At 49.6% G+C, this 16,676-nt stretch overlaps 1 protein-coding gene across 2 annotated transcripts in view; it reads left to right on the top strand.

The window, feature by feature from the left end:
• Positions 1-16,676, top strand: part of GNB1 (G protein subunit beta 1) — a 79,087-nt gene extending 62,411 nt beyond the window's left edge. For both annotated transcript variants that reach the window (XM_070385066.1, XM_070385067.1), the window contains 8 exons: positions 301-407; positions 4,261-4,324; positions 5,393-5,555; positions 11,467-11,533; positions 12,890-13,091; positions 13,805-14,021; positions 14,693-14,808; positions 15,028-16,676. In XM_070385066.1, the coding sequence (XP_070241167.1) occupies positions 301-407; positions 4,261-4,324; positions 5,393-5,555; positions 11,467-11,533; positions 12,890-13,091; positions 13,805-14,021; positions 14,693-14,799 (927 nt within the window). In that variant the 3' untranslated portion in view covers positions 14,800-14,808; positions 15,028-16,676. The remainder of the gene's footprint in view (positions 1-300; positions 408-4,260; positions 4,325-5,392; positions 5,556-11,466; positions 11,534-12,889; positions 13,092-13,804; positions 14,022-14,692; positions 14,809-15,027) is intronic.

The following is a 16,676-nucleotide window of genomic DNA, read 5'->3' as shown; positions in this document are numbered from 1 at the left end:
CTGTAATTAGGAGGAAGAGCAGCCTTTGAGGGCCGGACAGAGGCAGGAGGAGCTGGGCCTGGATGGCCAGTTAGTGTGCTGATGGGGGCAGGAGGCTCTGGGCCAGCACCAAGCTGCTGCGCCTGCCGTGGGGCCTCACAATGGAGCGAGGCCGGGCTAACTGGCAGGAGCCAGGCAGGCACAGCCATCCAGGGCGGTGGCGTCACTGAGCATTGTGGGCGTGAAGGAGACTTCAGCAGCGGGGGCAGGGGGAGGGTGTGCCTCCCATACTGTTAATTCTTGGTAACTTCTATTTTTAAGATCACAAACAACATCGACCCTGTGGGAAGAATCCAGATGCGCACCAGGAGGACGCTGAGGGGACACTTGGCCAAGATCTATGCCATGCACTGGGGCACCGACTCCAGGTGTGTGGGCCGGAACGCGGGCATGTGGGCATTCATGGTTGGGGCCGGAGCTCACAGGCTGGGATTGGTAAAGAAAAAACTGGGCACTGCTGTCAGACGTGTAGCACGCAGGACAGCTGGCCACGCTGCCATTCCCCTGTCACCACCCTCCCTTCAGCTTTGTCTTCCCAGCTCCATGGCACAGCGCCCATGCCACCTCAGGATCGGGGGTACCTGTCCTCTGTGTCACCGGGGGGCTGACCTGTCCCCTCTGTGCCATCTTGAAGGGTGACCTGCCCACTGTGCCATGGCTCTTCTTTCCAGCCTGTTCTCATGGCCTCATGACCACATCCTCTCCTGGTTTTGGTGACCTGGTTCAGGGATCAGAAGCCAGTCCATGCGGTGTTGGGAGAGTTAAAACAGTGACGTGTGTGTCCTGAGGGCCTGCACTGGGGCACAGAGCATGTGCATGAGAGGTGCTGTCTCTGACTCTCCCTGGCCTGCCCGCCTCACCCCCTTTTCTCTAGCGATCCCTCTGTTCCTTGAATTCTGCCTGTGTTCACACCTCTTTCTAAGTGACTACTCACCATTCCTCTCTGGGCCTCCTTCCCCTTCCTCGTCCCCTGTTTCCCTTCACCTGCAGCATTGCCGAAATGAAATCCATCCAGCTCCTTCTATCTTCCTGTTGGAGGGTACTGGGAATCTTTCTCCACTTTTCCTCCCAAATAATTAAAGAAAAAGCCATGTGATGTTGTAACTGTAATGTGTTTTTTCAGATACCTAACATGTTATACTTTGAGCATCAGATGCCTTTCTTTGAGTTGCATTTTTTTCATGTTTTAATTGTCAGGAATTTTCTGCTTGGTATTTTTTTCCTTTGTTCGTGAAATTGGCTGCTTTAGTGTGTCCACAGCTATAGAACAAAAGATTCTATTTTTAGCTTGTTCTGTACAGTATCCCATATAATTCCAAATGCAAATGAGAGCTAACTTAGATCCTGTTAATGATGGCAATGATCAGAAAGAATAGAAGAGGAAAAAAGGAAAATTGCCCTTACTAATCCATCCATCTTAGACTCTTTTCTAAAAAAATAGATGGTAATCATATAGTGTCTTACCTTTGGGGTCTTTCCTGATCTGTGGGAACATCAGTGTCCTGGTTTGACAGGAAGTTGGATGGACAGTGATGTGTCACTTGTGTCCTGAGAGGTGACTGAGAGCTGTGTTCAAAGAACTATGGCAAGTGTGCGGCCAGAGCTGTGACGATGAAGAGAGGGGCTTAGGGGGCAGGGAATCCCTAGATTATGCAGGTGTCCTGACCACATCCTCAAGGCTCTGCATGCCCTCTGGTTCGAACACAAACTGTGCTTGGGAATCCGGTGGTGGAAGGTGCAAACGTGAGGAAGCAGCAGCTCCAATTCAGGGTCGTGGTCCCCAAGGAGCAGGGTCAGGCAGAGTACCCGGAAGGCTGCTGTGCACCACCTGGCCTGTTCACTTTCTTGGACGGTGTAGGGTACATGGACGTGTGTTTTACAGATGCTCTTCAAATGGCAATTACTGGTATAATGCCCTTACACGAGGGCTGTTTTATAATCATAAACCAGGAAAACAAAAAATGATACCAAGGAGAACTCCTGCTATCCAGAGCCCTTCGGAGACTTTCCCCCCTAGATAGCCATGTTTCTTGGAGAGTAAAATTTTCTACTTTAATATCAGAATTTTTTTTTTTAATGTTTTGGATGTACATTTTGTTTATCGCATCTTCATAGACATCAAAGTTTATTATACAACTTTTTTCATGACTCAGGGTTAATGAGTCATAATAATAATTTGGCAATACCAGTTATTTTATTATATTTGTGTGGTTCATGGGTATTCTCAGACTATCACAGTAGTTAGCTGATTGTATTTTAAAACTATAGGAGGGGGACTTGCCTGGTGGTCCAGTAGGTAAGACTCCACGTTCCCAGTGCAGGGGCCTGTATTTGATTCCTGGTCAGGGAACTAGATCCCACATGCCACAACTAAGAGTTCACATGCCCCAATGAAGACTGGAGATCCTTCGTGCCACAGCCAAGACCTGGCACAGCCAGATAAATAAATACTTTAAAAACAAGTGAATAAATTTAGAAATTTTTCAGGGGGAGATAAAACTATAGGAGATGCCCACAGTGAGGCGTGTGGGTGTGTTTGTGTCAGTACGTATTACATGTATAATATGTTTATCAATGTATTGTAATTTTTATATATAAAGTCTACTTTTTATAATGTTTGAGAGTCTCTTTCAATCATGTGAATTAATGTTAAACCTTTTCTCCCTTTTCTGAAATCTGCCAAAGTGATACAGTTGAGAGGGAAACACTGCTAATCCATCCAGGCTTGTGAGTGTGCAGGAAGGGGAGGCCTTGGGACCCGGACTGGGGCTTTCGGCCTTCTCCTGGCTCTGCCTCTGTGTTCCGAGGAGGTGGGAGACAGAAGGAGCCAGGGCCTCATGGCAGTCCTCTTGGGGATTAAGAGGTGTGTCTTCTCTCACCTTCTGGGGGATCAGGGCTGCTTAAAGTTTACAACCCTGGGCACGTCAGCAGATATTAAGCTTTCTGACGAGGAGACCTTTGTAGAGGTGACCTTCCCAGGGGATGAGCTTCTTTACGTTGGCTCTGATGTTCCAGCCAACCTGTACTTAGAGGGGCTGAAAGTAATAGAGCCGCCAAGTGACCCTTGATCTGATACACAGGGTCTTTCAAGTGCCTGATGTATTTATAACTGCACCTCAAGGCAGGGATTTGCTTTAAGAAATTGCATCTCCAAAATAATAGAGTTGGAGCCTGCACTGGAATTAGTGTTGTCATGCAGAGCTGAACACATGTGTATTCCCTGCCAGACTCCACATGAAGGAGTCTGTGCATCAGAACATAAGATCAGTTGTCAGACTGACTCAAGTGATGGTACCTCCAGGTTTGAGCAGGTCAAGAAGCCAAATGCACTTGTGTCTGAGATGGTTGAGACCGTGTTTTGATGCAGTCTCTGAAATGACAGACCCTTCTCCGTGTCCACCCCACTGACCGGTCTCTCCATGGGTACCTTCTCACCCGTCCTGGAGCAGCGTCACCTGTAGGGCAGAGTCCCCAGGTTGTCCAGGAGGGGCTGGTTCCTGGAGTACTCGCGTTTGCAGTTCCTTTGCCTATTGGTCATGCTTTCCTTTGGCAACATCTGTCCCTCTGTGCAAATGCAGACAAAGCACCTCTTCAACACACAGGGTCTGTGCTTAGCCCAACTGACAGGAGCAAGAAACTTGGCACAAAAAATGTTCGTTAGGCTCTTCTGTGGGACCAGGCACAGCTGTGCTTTACATTGGCATCTCTTTTCAAGGCAGGTGGGAAGGCAGTTCCTTCATGGTTCTAGGAGACCTGGATTCCCATTTTGGTGAGAAATGGGTTATAAATTCTGAGTATCTAAAAACTTATTAGTCCTTTATGATTTTTATGTGTCAGAATGGAGCATAAAATTATATACTAAATATTTCCTACCACGTTTGACTCATGAAAGATCTGTGGGCTTCAGATCTGGTGTATGGCGACCAGAAACCCCGAGAGAGCAGCTCTAGGCAACCAGCGTGTCTTATCTGAATAGCTGAGGGGCTGCGGCTGGGTCTGCACCTGAAGACAGGCACCGTCAGGCCTGCACTCTTACCTGTGCGGGTGTTTTCTTCTCATGCTTTCAGAGTTGGTGTAACAATTAGAACTTGGCTGGGGATTATCTCAAGGGAATGTACCATTGAAGTATGTGTTAGTTGTCATGAGAATTTAGTTTTCATTTGCTGTCTTTGGGGAGGCTCCAGTGTTGCTGACGAGTTTGCTTTTGTCTCTTTGCTCCAGGCTTCTAGTCAGTGCCTCGCAGGATGGTAAACTTATTATCTGGGACAGCTACACCACAAACAAGGTAGGCACTGCAGACCATGACCTGGACCAGCCCGGGCAAAGGCGGGTGTTTAAACTCTGGGTTCACTTATGTACAGTTTGTAAAGGAGAGGGCGGAGGAGCACAGGGGTGTCACTTTTAGAGTAAAGTTGGTTTGGGCCAGATGGAAACCTGGTCACATAGCTGGCACGTGTGGCCTGTGCTGCCAGGCTGAACTCTTATGGCATGGTTGGTCTTCCCTACAAAGCAGGTGGAGGGAGGGCCTCCTCCATGTTTCTAGGAGCCAGGAATCCAATTTTAGCTCATGGGAAATCTCATGTTTTATTTAAAAATGCAGAAGTATAGTTTTCCATTAGTGACTAGTTTTCACAAGAAATAACCTGAAAGATATTATACTTTAAAGTATAAATTATTTAAAAAATTTAATCCAAGATTGTTCAATCCATATTGAATGGAAAAAGTATTGTCGTTGGTCTAAATGTGTATAGCAGACAAAATTCAGTTGTATTTTGCTGGAGAATACCAAATGTGTATAAAAAGATTGCGGTACTTAAATCTCAAACACAGGGAGGTGTGTTGTAGGATTAATTATAGTAATGTCTAGTTTGATTACTTCACTAAAAATACTTGAGTTTGTGAATTAATTTTATAGTCATTTTGATAGGCCAATGAAATGTTTTCGTCTTAACATGTAATTTCAATTTGGAGGCTTTGCTGGTATTCCTGAAGTGCCTGCCTGACTGTAATAAATCTGCATTTGGGATTCTCTGGTGGGCCAGTGGTTATGACTCCACATTTTCACTGCCAAAGGCCAGGGTTTGATCCCTGGTCAGGAAACTGATCCTAAAAGCCAAGCAGTGCAGCAATTAAAATAAAAACTCTACATTAAATTGTTGTGCAGCACTGAATTTCTAATTAAATTTTTCCTTCATTTGGCTACCCATAAAAATTATTTTCAAACTAATTTTGGCCAGTGTCTTGCCGTGTCACCTCTGGGGCAGTGACAGTTGAAGACAAGAAGCAGGATCCCAGTGTCGGTAGGCGATGTGTCTGAGCCGCACGCTCACATCATGTGTGTTCTGCCCTTCAGGTCCATGCCATCCCTCTGCGCTCCTCGTGGGTCATGACGTGCGCTTATGCCCCTTCTGGGAACTACGTGGCCTGTGGAGGCCTGGATAACATCTGCTCCATTTACAATCTGAAAACTCGTGAAGGGAATGTACGTGTGAGTCGTGAGCTGGCTGGACACACAGGTACACATTCTCATCAATAAAGTCACAGTCATGTGTGCTGTGGCCAGGCATTATTAGTTCCGTTCTATGGACACTTGCCTCTTCTCAGTAGTTGTTTTATGAGATTGGCTGCAGTAATGGCCAGAGATACTCTGAAAGTGAAATCAAAGACAGGCCTTGATACACTTTTACCAGTAGGAAGCCTTTGGGTTTAAGTCACTATAGTGTCTGGTTTTCAAGGATCCTGGGTACTTGGGTCACTGTGTAGTAGCTGGTGGCCCACTTCTTTCCATATCAGCATGACATAGTTCATTCTCTTCTCTGCTTCTGAACCATCTTCCATCTTGAGCACTTTTCCACAAGGGTTTCCTAATCTAAACACGCATGTTACACATACCTGTGTCCACTTGTGCACACACACACGCACCCTGACTGATTACTGACCAGCACTCATGCTGCACAGGGCGGAACAGTCCTGTAGGCCCAGGTCTCCTGAACGGAGCCTGCTGGAACTGTTAGATAGTGGGTTGTTTTAAGTTCAATTTACCTGTGACAATTATTATTCATTACAAAAGACATAACATTTCTGGAAAAGAAGGTCTCACCCCAGTTATTTTACTTCTCTTGCTGTATCCTCATTCACAACTACACCCTCTGCTCATGTATTTCACATGCAACCAGAGAATTATCATAGTTACTGGCGTCCTTTTGACATCATTCAGGCATTGTGTCTGTTAAATTGATTCTGGCCGGTTAATTGTATATTCTTAAATTTTTAAAGATACACTGCCTGTATTGTACTGATTTCTGTTCTGTGTCATTTCCTGCCTTTTGTTGGCTTTGGGGTTGCTTCCTTCTTAACTCTAGCTTCTTATTAAGGTGGAACCTTAGGCCTTCCTTCTTTTTCAAATTGAGCCTTTAAAGCTGTAAACTCCCCTCCAAGTGTGGCTTTAGCTATGTTGTCATTCAGTGGAAATATGTTTAGCACCATTTTGATAACCTGTTGTTTCTGATTAAATGCAGTTATGTTCAGAAACAATGTTCTGTATTGGTTGAGTTTTTACATTTGTGGAGGCTCACTTCCCGAGGAGCAGGTGGTCTGACAAGGACGTGCTGCGTGTGCTCAGGAGGCCAGGCTGTGGGGCAGTTCTCAGTGTGTTTGTCAGAGCAGGACTTTGACGCTATTCACATTTTCTGTGTCTTTAGTTTTGTAAGTTGCTGAGGTGGGGTGGATTTCTCTCTTTCTCCCTTCATTCTGGGCATTTCTGCTTCTTGTATTCTGACTTATGTCAATGGAAGCAGTTATGTTCCTGACTGTCATTCTTAAGAACTGACCCTCTTCCTCTCTCAGAACCTCTGCTGGAAAGTAGGCTTTATCTGATGTTCTTGCAACCATTCCAGCCTTCTTAGGCTGACTGTTTGCATGGTGTATTTCTTCCGTCTGCGTAACTGGGTTTATAAACACAGTCCGTTGTCTACTCTGCATGTCTCTGTCTCTCTAGTAGTGTGAGCTCCGTGTCTGCTCCCTGCATTACAGATGGACTGGGGTTTATGATGACCTCTCCTTTCCCGCCTTCTTTTGGGTTACCTGATTGTTTAGAATTCTATTTTATAGTTGTATCTGTTGGCTTCTTGGTTACCTCTTTGAATTATATTTTAGGGGTTATGTAGGGATTACAGCGTACATTAACGATTCTTAAGGTGCGGCCAATTTTGTTGTGTCCATTTATGTGAAAGGCAAGAGTCTTGTAGCCATAAATGTCCATTTCCTGCCCTTCCTTACCCTTTAGAAACTTTTCTTTTTTTAGGTCTTGCATCCTTGTGTGTTATAAGCCCCCAGTATATTGTTACACTTTTTCCTTTAAACATGCTTAGCCATTTGAAGAAAATTGAATAGTCTTTTACATTTACTCAAGTCTGTACCATTTCTGGTGCTCATTCCTTCCTGTAGATATGCTCTTTCTCCTGGGTGCCCTTCAGCCTGAGGGGCTTGCTTTAGCACTTCTTACAGTTGGTTTGTATCTCAGCAAGGAATTCTGTCTGTCCTCACCTGAAAATACTGACTATCCTTCAGTCCTGAAGAATATTTTTGCTGATATATTTCATTGGGGTTGGTATTATTTTCTTTTAGCATTTTAAAGATTTTTCTTTATTTTTCAGCAGTTTGACTGATGTGCCTTGGAGTGATTTTCTTTGTTTATTGTGCTTCAACACCTTGACTTGGTAAACTTCTGTCTTTCACTAAATTGGGGAAATTTTAGAGGTCCACTTTCTGTGCTTGGTGCTCTCTGCTGTGCATTCACGTCATCTCTTATATTACACCTCCCGCTTCTCCATAGCCGTCCTCTAGTGCATGTGACTTCTGTCACCTCCATGGTGGTGTTAAGACCACCCAGCAAGCCATTTAAGTCAGATGTTTACTTGTTCAATTCTACAATTTGTTTGCTTTTTAAAAAATGGTTCTCGTTTCTCTGCTGAGATTTCCTGTCTTTTTTAATTTATAATGAGCATAGGATCTTTGTCAGCTGTTCCAAGAGCTGCCTTTAGAATTCTTGTCTGCCAGTTCTAGCAGTCAGTCCCTTGAGGTTGGTCTTGGTGGCTCCTTCCTCTCAAATGTAGGTGACATTTTCCTGCTTCTTGGTGCATCTAGTGATTTGACTTGTATCCTGGGCTTTTGCGGCTGTTGTATTGTGCAGACTACTCTCCTGGAATCCTGCCGTGTGGTCCTGTGGGCAGCAGCCATGCTGTGTGGGCTCAGCTGCCTTGCCTGTGTGTGCTTTGGACAGATGTGGGGGAGTCGGTGTGTGATTTTTTAGGGCCTTGTATGGCTTTCTCCTTTCTAGGTTTTCTTCTTTCACTTTCTGGCTGTGGTTGCCCAGAACCCTTAACTGGCTGCTCAAGGAAGTTGGGCCACAGATATGCTGTCTGAGGTGTGGCTGCGTGGTTGTGGCTGTCGCAGGAGGGGACCTGCCTGCAGGCACAGCACCTGAAAAGCAAGGTCCCCCAGTGCCTCCAAGTGCAGGCTTCCCTGCAGTTTGTTGTCTGCTGCTTCCAGTGTTTGTAGGAGTTTGCTTTATATTTGTCCAGAGCTCATAGTTGTTATAGGAAGGTTACTCCTGGGGGTGGAACCCAGCCTAGCCTGCCTGCCCCATCCTTGTGAACGGGGCTTCTGTCCAGTGAGCACCCTTCATAAGACACTTTTGCTTACAGTGTCAGTGAACTCACAACACTTAAAAAACGTTCTTACTATTTATCAATCTTTTATTATCCAGTTCAGTGTATGGACTTCCATTTTTAATTAAATCTTTTAAATTTTTTAACACTTTGTTTGTTGAAAGAAAAAATAAAACTAGTATTAGAATGCATTAGAAATTGTGTTTCCTTCATGCATTGTGAACTCTTACTTCTTGAGAGCTGAGTGGTATGTTTTAAACATTCGACATCTTAAGGGTATTTGTGACTTCAGACATGATGCTTCAGATCAGTAAAGGTTAATGTTCGATGAGCTTCACGTAGCCTCCCTTTAGTCGGGCGAGGGTGTGAAAGGTCAGTGGACTCAGTAGATTGGAGCATGTGTGGTCTGTCTCGTCTCTGTCCTTCCTAACTTCATCTGAGGGCATTGGTACCCCTCATTCAGGCGTCTCAGGCCTGAGCATTAAGCCAGGGTTGGGACATTTTCTTGAAGGATCTTAGAACTCAGTTGCAATAAAACCCATCTGGGTGCTCTTCTCAGCAGGCCCTCATGCTTGGTGGTGTCTGCAGAGTCGGGGCAGGCATCAAGCTTGTACAGCCTCAAGAAGGAGGCTCTTGTGAGCAGTTTCATGTTGCTGTTGTTTCCATAAGATACGGGGCCCACCTGGAGCAAGCCGAGATTCCTTCTCTCAAGTTGGCCACCCAGGCTGTGGGAGCGCTTGCGGGGCCGAGGGAGCACCTGTCAGACGGCGCTCTGTCCTCACATGTCTCATCTAAGTTGTCTGTCTTGCAGAGTGCAAGGTGCCCTCTGGAAACTACTCAGGGACTGAGCATCCAGCCTTGAGACTGAGTGTTTGTTGTTGTTGAGACTACATTACATACAGAATAACCTTTTGAGTGCTGTTTTGGCAAAAAGGCATTATTAGATCATGTGTTTGAGAAATCAGTAATGCCCTGAAAGTGCCTTTTTCTTTCCTGACCCTCCCATCCCAGTGCAGACGAGTGTCTTCCTGGGATCGCCTGGTCAGGAGTTTAGCCCGAACTTCCTTGGGGCCGTGATGGCCCGCCGTCCTGCGGTGGCGAGTGCTTCATGTTTGTGGGCTGGCTGTCTTTGCTGTCCGGGGCCCCTGGCCTGTTGGTTCCTTTTTCCGTGACAGGAGCCAGCAGGGTGGGCTGTAGGAGGAGAGAGGGCCCGTCCTGCTTCATCCCAGGCCTCCTCCCTCTGGACCGTGGCCTGCTCGTCCCTCCATCAGGCCGTCCTGCTGCCACTCGGGTCTCAGAGAGGCCCTGCACACCCCCACTCAGTGCCATGTTTGTCTGTTTCCCTGACCCTCTGGGACTCTGGAAAGGCACCAGTGCCTGGGCCAGCCACCTTTCTGCTGAGGACACACACAGGGATACATGTGCACACACAAACTGCAGGGAAGAGGTCCTGCTGAGGGCACACAGGCACACTCACGTGCACACACCCACACTCTTGGGAAAGGGATTCTACTTAGGGTGCACACAATGCACAAACACGCACACACACACACATACACACACACACACCCCCATGAGGAAGGGTTCTGGTGAGGGCACACACATACAGGTACACATAAATTCATATACACCCAAGGGGAAGGGATTTTGTTAAGAGCACACAAGCACAGTGCTCTTTCCAGTCGGCTGTGCTCTCCAGTCGGACAGGGTAGTGCTGGAGGCTCCAGGACTGGATCCTGGAAGACTGGCTTGTATGAGGGTGGCAGTGTGCCAGGAAGTGAGAGCTGTTCTTGGAGAGGAGCTCGGGGACCTTGGGAGGAGCCCCTGAGGGCACCCATGTGGTCCCCGGTGTCCTGTGGACATGATGTGGACTCTGGGGAGCACTTGACCACATGTCCTTGTCTAGGCACAGAACTGATATTCTGAAATTGTCTCTCTTTCTTCTATGGGAGACAGTGAGGTAATATGTTAGGTAAAGGCTTTGTTTTCTCAACAACCTTATGCTTTCCATATCAGCAGCTGTCATCAGGCTTCTCCTCTCTTGGTGTGTATTTTGTTTTTGGTTTTACTGAGTGACACAGCATCACACGTGGCTCTGTGTGGCCTGGGAAGAGCCGGCTGGGGTCAGGGGCTGCCCTGCCACTGTCCCTGGGCCTCCCGGGTGGGGTGCTCACTCCATATATGCAGTCCTCAGAGTCACTTGTGCTAAGACAACAGAGATGGTGGTGAACAGGGCTTATTCAGGAGAAATCAAATGTAGGCCCTACAGAATGGATCTTCTTCGTGTTTGCCCTTCCTTATTCCAAAAGGGGATGCAGGCTGGGACCTGGCCTTGGTGCGAGGCTCTGCCTCACCTCTCATGCTGTTGGGGTCGCGGAACTGAGTGACACACAGCGGTTTCCACGCTGAGCCCGCACTTGTCCCACAGAAGCAGGTCTGCCTCCGTCTCTGCACCCCAGTCTCTTGCCCCTGCAGACCCTCCGTCCTGGCTCCTCCTGCCACGTCAGGGGCCGGGAGGACGTGTGTGTGCTCAGGGCGCCTCCTTCCTCCTGGTGCCCAGTCCTGTGGCTCTGCTATTGCCCGCAGTGCCTGCAGTCTGTGTGGCTTTGTCCCTCTTTCCAGCACACAGGGCAGGGCCAGAGGTAGTGGACGTGGCGTTTGCCTCACCTTGCGTGGGCCTTCCCACAGTGGTCACTCCATTTACAAGATGTAGAGTCAGGTGCTTACAGCTGGGGCCATTGTTGGGTCTGTTTTCCAGGTTACCTGTCCTGCTGCCGTTTTCTGGATGACAATCAGATCGTTACCAGCTCTGGAGACACCACCTGGTGAGTCCTAGTGCGCTGAACCTGTCTCACACTGTTCTCCCCGCCGCGCAGCTGAGCCACAGGAAAGCCCTCAGCTAGGCCACTGTAACTGGACACGGCTCTGGGGCTTCAGACATGGTGCAGAGAGGTGGGCCAGTTTGTGGTGATCTGTGTAGATGTGAAGTTTCAGTTTTGAACAACTAAGAACTGATTTTGAAACGAGAGCTCTGCGTGGAACACCTGCTTGTCTCTTCCTCACAGTTCACCTTCCTGGGCCACAGTTAATAGCCTTGGGGGGTGTGCTTCAGCCCCCTCAGGTGAGCGCTGCCTCCCTCTGGGCTCTGAGCACAGCTTCAAAGTAGCAGGTGTCCCAGGAGTTTCCTCCACCTTATTGGTGGAAGACACTGAAACTCTGTGAAGTGTTCACTTGTGGCACCAACACACATCCTTTAAAATCATTGAGAAGTTGAGTCATTTCAGGCTCCCACTGTCCCTGTGGGTTTTTCTGGTTCTTTGAGGCAAGATGCGGTGGCTGAGAGCCAGCAGGCCACATGGGAGGGCGGGACCCCTGGCCAGCCCTGCTCGGTAAGGTGTCCTTCGTGTGTATGCTCACTGAAGATCTGCAGTCTGTCTTAACTGCCAGTTTGGGAAGAACCTCTGATTAGAAGGTATTTTTGGAAGCTTTTTCACTTGGGAGGGATGTTTTTTGGACTTGGGGTGGAGGGGTTGTCTTTCTTCCTTCCTGCTTGTCCCTCAGGCCCTAGAGAGGGGTCCCCCATGCTTGGATGTGGGGGCTGGGTTGAGCTGGTTTTCTGTGAGGCCGACAGGGAACAAGGAGCATCTGATGGCCTTGCTTCTGTCGGGGAAGCACAGAAACAGTGCATGCGTCCTTGCCACACTGCTGTGTCTCACTTTTCTCTGGCCTAGAGTAGCCTCTCGAGCTGATAGCCATGGGCCCCAACCTTGGCTCTGTCCCATGGAGTGCTCTCCCCATGGAGTGACCCAGCCTCTGGGCTCCGGTGGGCATGGAGCTGTCCAGCAGGGGCACCAACTGGAGGCCTTCTGCTGCCCCTTATGAGCCCCTGCAGGGCTCAGGTGTGCGGCCCAGCCCACAAGTGTCCCCGCTGGACTGGGACTCAGCTCCCTCTTCTGCTGATGTGTGAGCTGGTGTGAGAATCAGAGAAGCCCCAGGTGGACTCACCCATGTCGTGTGTGTGCTTGGCTCTGTAACAACCCATTTGAGCAAAGTCACTACAGGATGCGGATCTGTCTTACGTGAAGTGTGGATGTTGGCTGCAGGCCTGGGGGTTTGAGGGAGTTTGTTGCGTGTCTGGTCCTCCAAGCAAGGGGGTGACCCCTGTCGTTGCTCTGTTCTAGTGCCCTGTGGGACATCGAGACTGGCCAGCAGACGACCACATTCACTGGACACACCGGAGACGTCATGAGCCTTTCACTCGCTCCGGACACCAGACTGTTTGTCTCTGGTGCTTGTGACGCTTCAGCCAAACTCTGGGACGTGCGAGAAGGGATGTGCCGGCAAACCTTCACCGGCCATGAGTCCGATATCAATGCCATCTGTGTGAGTTGAGGTCACAGGTGTGGGTCAGGGCCCCTGGCTGGCCGTCAGCAGGTTGGAGTCCTCAGGAGCTGCAGCTGTGTCAGCCAGTTGGAAAATGTTTTCAGGGCTAGGTGTTCACTCTTTTCTATGCAAATACAGTCGAATGGACAAAAACTCCCTGTGGGAGACTTGGCTGTGATTCGCTCTGTCCCAGTGAGGCCCGCATGTGTTCTACTCCCAGGGTGACCGACCAGTGACTGACCATGAGGCTTCCTCCCGTCGAGGGCAAATAGTCCCGTAACTGACCCTGTCAGGCCAGCCTCTGTGGGGCTCTGAGGGCACAGCAGTGGAGGGAGCCCGCCCCCGTCCACGTTGCCCTGACAGGAGGGCCTGGCCATCTGAGGAGCTGGAGGTGGGGAGGGGGAGAAAGTGTCTGCTTGCTGAGCCATCCTTCATGTGGTCAGGTGGCCTGACTCCAGCGCCTGTGGGCACCCAGCCGTGGGCGACAGCCACACTCTTGCTGTTCCTTGGGACCATGATGGTGACGGGAAGCCAACTCTTTGCCCAGGTCTGGTCCCTCCTGGTCCCTGCACAGCGTCTGCTGTTGCGGCCAGAGCCTGGTCCTAGCTGGTCTCCAACTCCTATGCCCACAGTACCCTGCGTGGGGCAGTCTGTGTTTCCAGTGTTTCTTTCTGTCCATTTGCAAACTGTCGCGGCTTGCTTGCTCTTTACAGTTCTTCCCGAACGGCAATGCATTTGCCACTGGCTCAGACGATGCCACCTGCCGGCTGTTCGACCTCCGTGCGGACCAGGAGCTCATGACCTACTCCCATGACAACATCATCTGCGGGATCACCTCCGTCTCCTTCTCCAAGAGCGGGCGCCTCCTTCTCGCAGGGTACGACGACTTCAACTGCAACGTCTGGGACGCCCTCAAGGCCGACAGGGCAGGTAGGCAGCTGCCGGGCCTCGCTGGGTCTGCAGATAGATGGGGCACATGTCAGCTGCGACATGTGGGCTGGCAGAAGGACAGGAGCCAGGCCCTGGCACCAGAAGCTCTTGGCGGTGCCATGTGGCTCATGCAGGCAGGACCAGGCCAGCCACGTCCTCGTAACACCCTCCCATTGTAGAGCTGGGGCACAGGTTCAGCAGGGACCCCTGGAAGCACAGGTTGGAGCGCAAAGTGAAGTATGTGGTTGTCAAGTGTACTGAAGGAAGTTGTGCAGATGAGAACTTGCTGTCTCAGTGCTGGAGAGGGAGCATGGCTGTTGGCCTGTGGCCTTCTCTGGGGGCCCCTCTTCTTCTCCTGCTCCCCTGAGTGCCCCCAGGTCTGCAGCCTCTGTCCTGAGATCACGGGGTGCTCTGAGATACAGCTTCAGATTCCTCTGGAAAGACGTGGCTGATGATTGTCCAAGCACTGACCACTGAGTGTCACAGGGCGCCCTGTCTGGGGGGAGGGGGTCGCTGTGCCTGTCCTGAAGGCCCACCCTCTGTGCTGTGCTCTTTGTGTTGGGATCCTTTCCTCACCACCAAGGCCTGGCAGGGACTGGATGTGGGGGTTTCTGGGTCCACTTCAGCAAGTGGCTGGACCCCAGGCTGACCACACTGTCCTCTGCCCCCAGGGGTCTTGGCCGGGCATGACAACCGCGTGAGCTGCCTGGGGGTAACTGATGACGGGATGGCCGTGGCGACGGGATCCTGGGACAGCTTCCTCAAAATCTGGAACTAACCCTGACAGGTAAGAGGCAGCCCACACCCTTCCCTGCTTGCAGCGCCACGTTTCTCACAACATCGGGGGAGCTGTGGGTTGGGGCTCCTGGAGTCATTTGGATGTGGCTGCTCTGGGCTCGCAGGCAGGTGAGCTCTGTGGTTAGCCTGAGTACTTGCTGTGCCCCCATCCTGAGCGGGTACAGCTGCCATGCCACTCTTCATGGTCTCTCAATTCTGTTTAAAACAGCAGGTGGACGCCACAGTGACTGGAAGACCATTCCAGCCTTGGAGCGTTGCAGATAGCATTTCCCATCTACCCCTACTAACGCGGACGCCCTGCACCCCTCAGAACTTCAAAAGGGCAAGACCTTCCCCTCACTTATTGCTGAAACCAAGAGCACAATTCCCACTGAGAGAAGAATCTCTGTGCTGTAACTAAAACGAATCGTGCATTCCTTCCGGGACCATTGTCTTTGTTTTCTTTTTTTGTTTGTTTTGAATGAATTTAAAAGGAAATACTATAATAAAAATGTTAACAAGAAGGTAAACTTGAGTGTAATTGTAAGACAGACACACCTTTTTACTAGTTTATTTGAAATCTTGATCAATAATCCTGTTTGGTGATGTTCATGCAAAACAATTTGAGGACTTCATCTTGTAATTGACTCTGAATTCTAGATTGTGTTTGTAACAGGATTTTGCAGACATGATTCATATTTCCTTCTTAAAATATATTTCTTTCTGCTCGTAGTTAAACAGAAGGAGGGTCTGGTGTGGCCTCTCTGAGATTGTTAATGATGTAAATTTAGTCCCTGGTTTTTTTACTTCCGTCTCGTGTCACATGACCGTCGTGCGCATGGTGTAGAAGGATGATGCTGAGAAGTCAAGGAACTGAGCACGCGGACGAACAGTGGCCGCGTCAGGCGCCTTTCCCCCAACCCACCCTCTCCCCTCAGTTTGGTTTTTAGTCTCACCCGGTCTCCTTGTGAAGTTGGAGGGAGGCTGACACAACAGCGCGACACTACCCTGTGCCCCGCCCGGCCATCACGAGCCTCCGTCCTCAAGAGCGGTGCCGTCCTGTGCGTGGAGAGTCAGTCAGTTATTTGTGTATGAAACAATGTACAAATCAATGTTTTGAAAATAATGATCTCAAACTTTCTAAGTTAAATTTTAAAAAACCTGATCGTTTGCCATATGGGGTGGGTTTGCTCTTAGAACCGCATGCTGTAGAAATGCTCACAGTGCATATAGGACTCAGTCCTTAGATGTTCCTTTTCTTTTAAGAAATAACCTCTTTGAAGTTGTGACGTCGCGCTCTGTCCACTTCGCGTCGCCCCTCTGTGCACACGCATCGCATTGGAGGCCGTGCAGTTAGCGGCTCTACACGCTCGCCTGGCGAGATGTCACTGTTTTCTTTCTTTAAAAAAACAAGTCCTGTTCCAAAATCGTTGTTGGATGGGGTGGGGGGTGTACAGGGAACGGAGTCCCTGGCCTCCCTTATGGATTCCTCACGGCCCACCTCTCCCGGGAACCAGCCTTTGTGCTGAGGCAGACCACTTTTCTAACACGCAGATGTCCCTGGTTCCGTGCGCGTCCAGTGTTGGGCAGCGGTGCTGGGACAATGCGGGCCTCCTCCCCGTACCAGCGCCCCCGTAGCGGCAGCAGTGGCTTCTCCACCTGTGTTTGCACCATCCTGTGCGCCCTGTGCCCTGGACCCGCAGAGAGTGGGATGAGCCCCCGCCCCCGTCGGCACCTCTGTAGAGCTCTCTGCACCCTGTCCCTCACCTTTTGTATTTAATTTTAAAGTCAATGTACTGCAAGGAAGCTGGATGCAAGATAGATCCTATATTCAACTGTACTGTTATTTAAGATGTAATAAAGCAGTTTGACATGAGG

The sequence above is a fragment of the Bos mutus genome, chromosome 16 (genome assembly GCF_027580195.1).
Source record: "Bos mutus isolate GX-2022 chromosome 16, NWIPB_WYAK_1.1, whole genome shotgun sequence".
In the NCBI taxonomy this organism is placed as follows: Eukaryota; Metazoa; Chordata; class Mammalia; order Artiodactyla; family Bovidae; genus Bos; species Bos mutus.
Note: the sequence above shows the minus strand (reverse complement) of the source record. Positions and strands in the feature narration are given on the sequence as shown.